Here is a 6,511-nt window from a genome sequence, read left to right on the forward strand (position 1 = left end):
CAATGTCATGGGAGGCGTTTTGCTTAGCAAGAACCCAAGTCTTAAAAGCTTGTGCATGTCAAAAGCTACTTTTCCTTCATATGCTTACCAATGAGAAAGTTAAAGAGGTTCCTAACATTCCCTTTGGCATGCAATAAGTTAATGGCCCAAGGCACCTGAGGCTACAGCCTTAAGATTAGGTACTCTAAAATAATTGTACTGAATTAACAGGAGTAACCTGAAAAAACTGGTCAGTGTACCTTAGAGAATTCAAGACTACTCTTCAAAGAAATATTTGGTACACAGTGATAATTGAAATCTTAAGGATAGAGAAGAACCCTTACAGGCACTGGAAATGGCAAGTCTTTTTTCCCCTATTGGTAGGGAACATAGCTCAGCAGGAGAGCATATGGTTTGCTTGCAGAAAGTCTAACATTCAATCCCTGGCATCTCCAGTTTGGAACACAGAAAACTGCCTTATCCCAGGAACTGATTATTTGTCCATCTTGTCTGGTACTCTCTGCTGTGGCTGATGGTGGCTCTCCAGAACCAGCTGTTATCAAAATCCATTGAAACAAAGATGACAGGGAGAATCAAGTAGCAGCTGATGGGGGAAAATCTTCCTGAGACCCATCAGAGGAGATAATTCTGGGCTAGACGGCCAAATAAATCTGATAGGGTGTGAGGCAGCTTCCTATTAGAGCAGTAAGCTAAACATCATACATGCTAGAATTCTGCAGGAATGTTGAGAAAGCTCAGAAGCTAGTGCTGAGTGTAGAAACAAAGTCCCAAGAATCTGGGAATTCCTTTTGGGAGAGGGAAATCAAACTGCTAGTCCTCATGACTTTGAAAATGTGCTTAAAGGTTTGTGGGCAATGCTGGCTCAGATCTCAACAGTCAGAAAGGTTTCCAGTGGTTGGGGTGGAGTTTCAACATACAGTGGTACCTCGGTTTACCAACTTAATCCGTTCCAGAAGTCCGTTCTTAAACCAAATCCATTCTTAAACCAAGGTGCACTTTCCCTAATAAGGCCTCCCACCGCTGGTGCCCTTCCACCATTCGGCTTCCGTTCTTTGTTGTTGTTGTTTAGTCATGTCCAACTCTTCGTGACCCTATGGACCAGAGTACGCCAGGCACTCCTGTCTTCCACTGCCTCCCGCAGTTTGGTCCAAGGTAAAGTTCGCAAACCAGAACACTGCTTCCAGTTTTGTGGAGTTCTTAAACCGAATAATTCATAAATAGGGCTGTTCTTAAACCGAGGTACCACTGTACTGTATTGCTCCCTGCCCCACCTCAAACCAGAACAAGAAGTAAAATGAGGCAAATATTTTTTAAAGAATAAAAACACTGTGTAACATACTCCAATTTGCATCACCTATACAGGTTGCAGAATTCTTGGCGTTAAGTAGTCACACAAAGAAAACTATGGAAGAGTTATTCCTATTTCCTTGATAATTGACAACATGCTAATTTTCTCTTTTGCCAGACATTGTATGTATGAAACTGATTTTAAAAATAATTTTAAATGAAGCTGTGGCCTTCTAACTTGGTCACTCACTTCACACCTTCCTTTACATAACTCCCTGTCAAAGGCAGATAGCAGCCGTTATTTCCTCTTTATCAGGGAGAATTTAGAAATCTCTTAGCTGCCAGACTTGCACCACCTATTGTCCTTGACTTTTGTCCTTCAATTCAAAGTTCGAAATAGTCCACCAGTGCCTAAGGAAAACACCCACTTCTGTTCCCCTGCAAAATGTATCCAAGTTTAAACATACATAGGTAAAGCAGTTATAGCACAAATTACTCCTGGCCTAATCACTATGGTAAGCAACTGAGCAATCTGCAGAAAGAGCTACTGTGATGTTAGTGGTTAGAGTAGCAGAGTAAGATGGAGGAGATTTCTTTGTCTAACCTACCTCACAGGGCTGTTGTGAGGATAAAATGAGGGTGATATAAAATGAGGGGAGGCTACCCTGTTTCTCATATTTTAAGACATACCCATAAAATAAGCCATAGCAGGATTTTTAAGCATTCAATGAATATAAGACATACCCCGAAAATAAGACATAGTGATAGGCGCAGCAGCAATGCCGGCTGCGGCAGGAGGAGGAGGAAAAAAATAAGACATCCCTTGAAAATAAGCCATAGTGTGTTTTTTGAGGAAAAAATAAATATAAGACATGTCTTATAATATGAGAAACACGGTATGTACACCATGCTCAGCTTTTTGAAGGGATGCTTTTTAAAATTATTATTAGCAACAGTAGTGATGGACTTTTAAAAGGTACCACTGCTGAAATCTTAAATTCAGTCCCCCATGCTTTTAGTTAACTCTTCCAACTCCTTCAGCTATTGAATGTGCTGCACTGAGTTAGGCTGCAAATGCTGAGACCATGAAAATGCTACAATACTACTCTGCCTGCACCCTCATCAAATCTCTGATAAATCAAATGCCTGGCTTTTTTAAATTTTACTTACTAACTCGGAAACGTGTAATTATTTCAGGTGGAAAACAAAACGTTACATGATTTTAGTACGTGTCAATACGTTTCAGGAATTTTGGTGCCAGCTCCTATCCAGGCTGTGCCCAGGGAAAGTGGTTTTACTGGCCTAAATTCACTATTGCCAATATTCACCTGAAAAGCGCATCTCCCAAAAAAGCATTTGAGGTTGTAAACGTACCAAGGCAACATCTTGGGACTTCCTATACCTTTTTGAAGCTGCTAAGTCTACAGAAATCCAGCAGTAAAACTTTTCACGACAGGCAAATAAGCATTAACAAGTGTCAGGGAGCAGTCCAAGGTGCAGAATCAAGAGCCAGTAAACACACTGGTAACTCTACCTGTTGGGGATATTGTACTATGCTGTATGCCTTAAACCAGGCATCTCCCTCCCATCACATTGTCTGCAAGCCACAAATTATTTACCATAGAGTAATATAAATAACTCACTGGGTAGTTCTGGGTAGATCACTGTTATGGTGGCCAACTCCTCAACCAGCCCCTGTAGCTATGCTTTAACAGCGACTTGGTCAACAGTCATTAGCAGGCGATCCAACCTGTTCTGTAATTCTCAAACCAGTACAATCCACACTGGCCCCACCTCACCCCCATGCCTTAATAATAAATTTGTGCAGAGCAACACACAGCTTGTATCCTCCAGCAGCATATTACACCCACTTTCAAGGAAGTCTGAACATGGCAAATGCTTGTGCCTTAGAAAGCTTCAATTGCCAAAGACTGTTCATCAGTCTGCTTTTAAAGGCACAACTACCGGTACAGCAGCTTGTTACTTGGTGACCTGACCTATAACCCAAATGGCACATGTTCAGATTTGGGAGGGGAGGGGCAAAAACTTGACTGCTGCCTGGTTGTCTTATTGCCCCCAGTCAGAATACATCTCACTCCCCAATACTAGAATGCAACATGCGAAAATGTGACCATGGAAAGCATTCATCCTCAGCACGCTCACTTGAAGGAAAATTCAATGGAAGTCCGCGGTGCTTATTTGCAGGCAAATGACAGTTGAAGGTAAATGATCAAGGTGCAAGTCAGATTGGTGGCAATCAAAACAGATGTTGAAAGTTGCCTGTCAAATTGCATCGAGTACACACATCCCAACAAAACAGTGAGCACACTATAGAACTTGCAAAAGGCAACTCTCCTGGTTGCCCATAATGAGCAAAAGTCACATCCTGGTAACCAGCAGGAAATCTGTAAAATGGGAGGGGTGTTTCATCCACGCAACCTCCAAGCCATCAGTACAATCCCAACATTTGTGTGATTACAAGCAGGCTGAAAGAAGTGTTTTGTGAGTGCCTAACTTTTGTAAAACTCATATGCAAGCTACACTTTACCCTAGAGAAACATCTCAAGCACTTGCTTTGGACAGCAATATTTTTATTTTTAGGGGCAGACATGAAGCAGCATGCAATAGGAGAGCCCTTGGGACTCTTCGCTACACCATGGAGAACACTAGTGTGCAATCAGATACCTTTTACCAGTCAGACCCACCTAGCTCAGCATTGGCTGCACCACTGGCCTTCAACTGGTGGGCTGGGAACGATTTGATCCAAGGTGCATCACAGCAGCACCTTTCTTAAAAGTTTAAACTTTCTTAAAAGTTTAAGAAATGGGTACCCAAATCCATGTCTGGTTAAAGGTGGGTCCTGAGTCTGAAAAGGTTGAAGATTACTTACTGGTCTACATTGACTGGCAACAGCTCTCCAAAAACTAAGGCAGGAGAAATTCTGCGCCCTTCCTGGAGGTACCAGGGATTGAACCTGGGATCTTCTGCATGCAAAACACATAGTCTACCCCTGAGCTATGGCCCTTCTTCATGACATCTGGAATTGCATCCCATGGTTGACACACAGTTGTACAAATGCAGCAGCATCTTTGCAATGGTGCAAGAGATTCTGGAAGGTGCATCTCCTGGATTGCACAGTGCAGCTTTTTGGGAGCCATTCCTGACCATACCTGCCAGTTCCTGTCCCCATAACCCAATCCCATGCAGGTTTATTCAGAAGTAAGTAGTCCAATTGCATTCAGCGGAGTTTATTCCAGGTATACATGCAAAGAATTGGCGCCTTAGAGAGCACATGGACTCAATGAGCGAAACAGGCTTTACCCAAAGGTAAGCAAGTACAAGTATAATATTTCACCTTTAGTGCTGTAGTATTAGATTGGAAGGTGTGGGAAATATGTTGCAAAAATGAGGTAACAATTGGGGGGGGAGGGGGTTGTAAAGCTGCCACCTGCACCAGTCTTGCCAAGTCAGTGTGCTGTCTGGACCTGTTCCCTTCCTGTTCGCATCCCTGCAGGCAGGGCTTGTCTCTAGATTTCTATCACGCAGAATGCCTAGCAGATTTCAATAACTTTCAAAATATTGCTCTTATGAACAGCCAAGATCAGCCTAAGGCTGACAGCCCCTGCTTGGCTTGACCCTGACACAACCGGAGGATCTGAATCTGAGATTATGTTTAATTTAAATACAGTATAGTCCAGCTCTTGAGTCACACGACCCTTCCACCCCTCCCCTTTATGCAAGGCATCGGCTTCCTTTTTAGCCCTCCCAAAGCAAAGTGGCCGCCTTAAAGCACACCCATCTGGATGCAAGCCCTGCTGAAGTCTATGAGACTTTTTACTTCTGACACGACTGCCAGGCAGAAAATCCTACAAGGACCAAGGCTGGACATCCTCTGCACATTTCCCCGCGAAAGGAGCAGGAGATCTAGAAGCATTCAAGCCAGAACCTGTACCTATTTACTCAGAAGTAACCCCCACTGTTTTCCAGGAGGCTTAAATCTCGCATAATTCAGGACTTTATCCCGTCGAGCTCAGCCCGCAGGACTCCTTTCTGAAAGGGAAAGGAGCCTAGGGCGCGCCGAGAGAAAGTGGCCAGGCGGCGCCGGAGAACCGCGCCGAAGTTCGAGCGGCTCCTCCGCGGGGGGCCCCAGGCCCCTTCCTCACAAGGAGCACCCCCCCGCGCGCGCCCTTTCCAAAAAGGCGCGAATTTCGAGGCGGGAAAGTGTCGCCCCCACACTCCGTCGCTCGCGCCCGGACTCACCCCATCTCTCGGCACTTGTCGCCGGCCACGCAGCCCGGCGGCGACAGCGCGCTGGCCGGGGGAGTCTCTCCGCCGCCTCGGTCGCCGGCGGGGAGCGGAGGGCGCGTCCCGACTTCGCACATACGGCCGCCCCGGGGAGAGCTTTCTCCTCAGTTCCCTCGCGGTGTGTGTGTTTGTGTGTGTGGAGGAGCTTCCGAGCTGTGGCGGCGGCGCGCGCAAAGCAGCCTCTGGTTTCGCGGCGGCACCCAAGCTCTTCGGCGTCCTCGGAGCTGCCCGCCCTGCTCTTTAATTGCCTCTGGTCCTTTTACATAAGCGCCTCTCACAGGCGGGGAGGGGAGCGAGGGCAGTCCGCTGCGTTGCGCGATGAGCGGCTGGGTTGGCGAGCGTGGAGCCGGGCGCGCTGCGCTGTCCTCTCCTGCTTCGGAGTCGACGCTTTGGAGCGGCGGCTCCGAGTTCCACCTGCTTTTGCGCCCGCTGCCGCCTCCCACTCGCTCACTCGCGGGGCGGGCGGGGGGAGCGAATCGCACACGCGGCCGCTGCCGCAGTTTCTCCCGAGGGCGAGGGGCGGGACGGCGCGCGACGCGTCCAATCAAAGCGGCGGCTGCCACCGTGCAGGGGCTCCCCCGCGCGCGATCCTGGGCGCCGGAGAGATTCCCCGGAGCTCGCCCCCGCCAGGCTCTGCGGACGGAGTGAAATCCGCTGAGTGCGGTGGGGTTTTAACTTGCGAGGCAATGGACATAGGATCGGACTGCGCTACTTCGGAAACGAAAGGATACCGAGTGCTGCCTGCACCCAGCGCTGGAAAGCGCCAGGCTCAAAAATGTCTGCTCCCAGCTGGAGCTACTTGGAAGGAAGGTGCTACCGGTATATGAATGCAATTAATAAAGAATGTGCTAGGGCTGGCACACATCTGGAAGGCACCAGGTTGACAAAGACTGCTACGAAACTTGGTTTGAGCTGAAAC

General features: G+C 47.5%; 1 protein-coding gene across 1 annotated transcript in view; it reads right to left on the reverse strand.

Moving 5' to 3' along the window:
• The window catches only part of HOMER2 (homer scaffold protein 2), a 73,172-nt gene extending 67,019 nt beyond the window's left edge, over positions 1–6,153 (reverse strand). The window contains exon 1 of the mRNA XM_035130786.3: positions 5,548–6,153. Within this exon, the coding sequence (XP_034986677.1) occupies positions 5,548–5,669 (122 nt within the window). The 5' untranslated portion in view covers positions 5,670–6,153. The remainder of the gene's footprint in view (positions 1–5,547) is intronic.
• Between the last annotated feature and the right edge of the window lie 358 nt (positions 6,154–6,511).

Source organism: Zootoca vivipara, chromosome 13, assembly GCF_965207765.1.
Source record: "Zootoca vivipara chromosome 13, rZooViv2.hap1.1, whole genome shotgun sequence".
Lineage (NCBI taxonomy): Eukaryota > Metazoa > Chordata > Lepidosauria > Squamata > Lacertidae > Zootoca > Zootoca vivipara.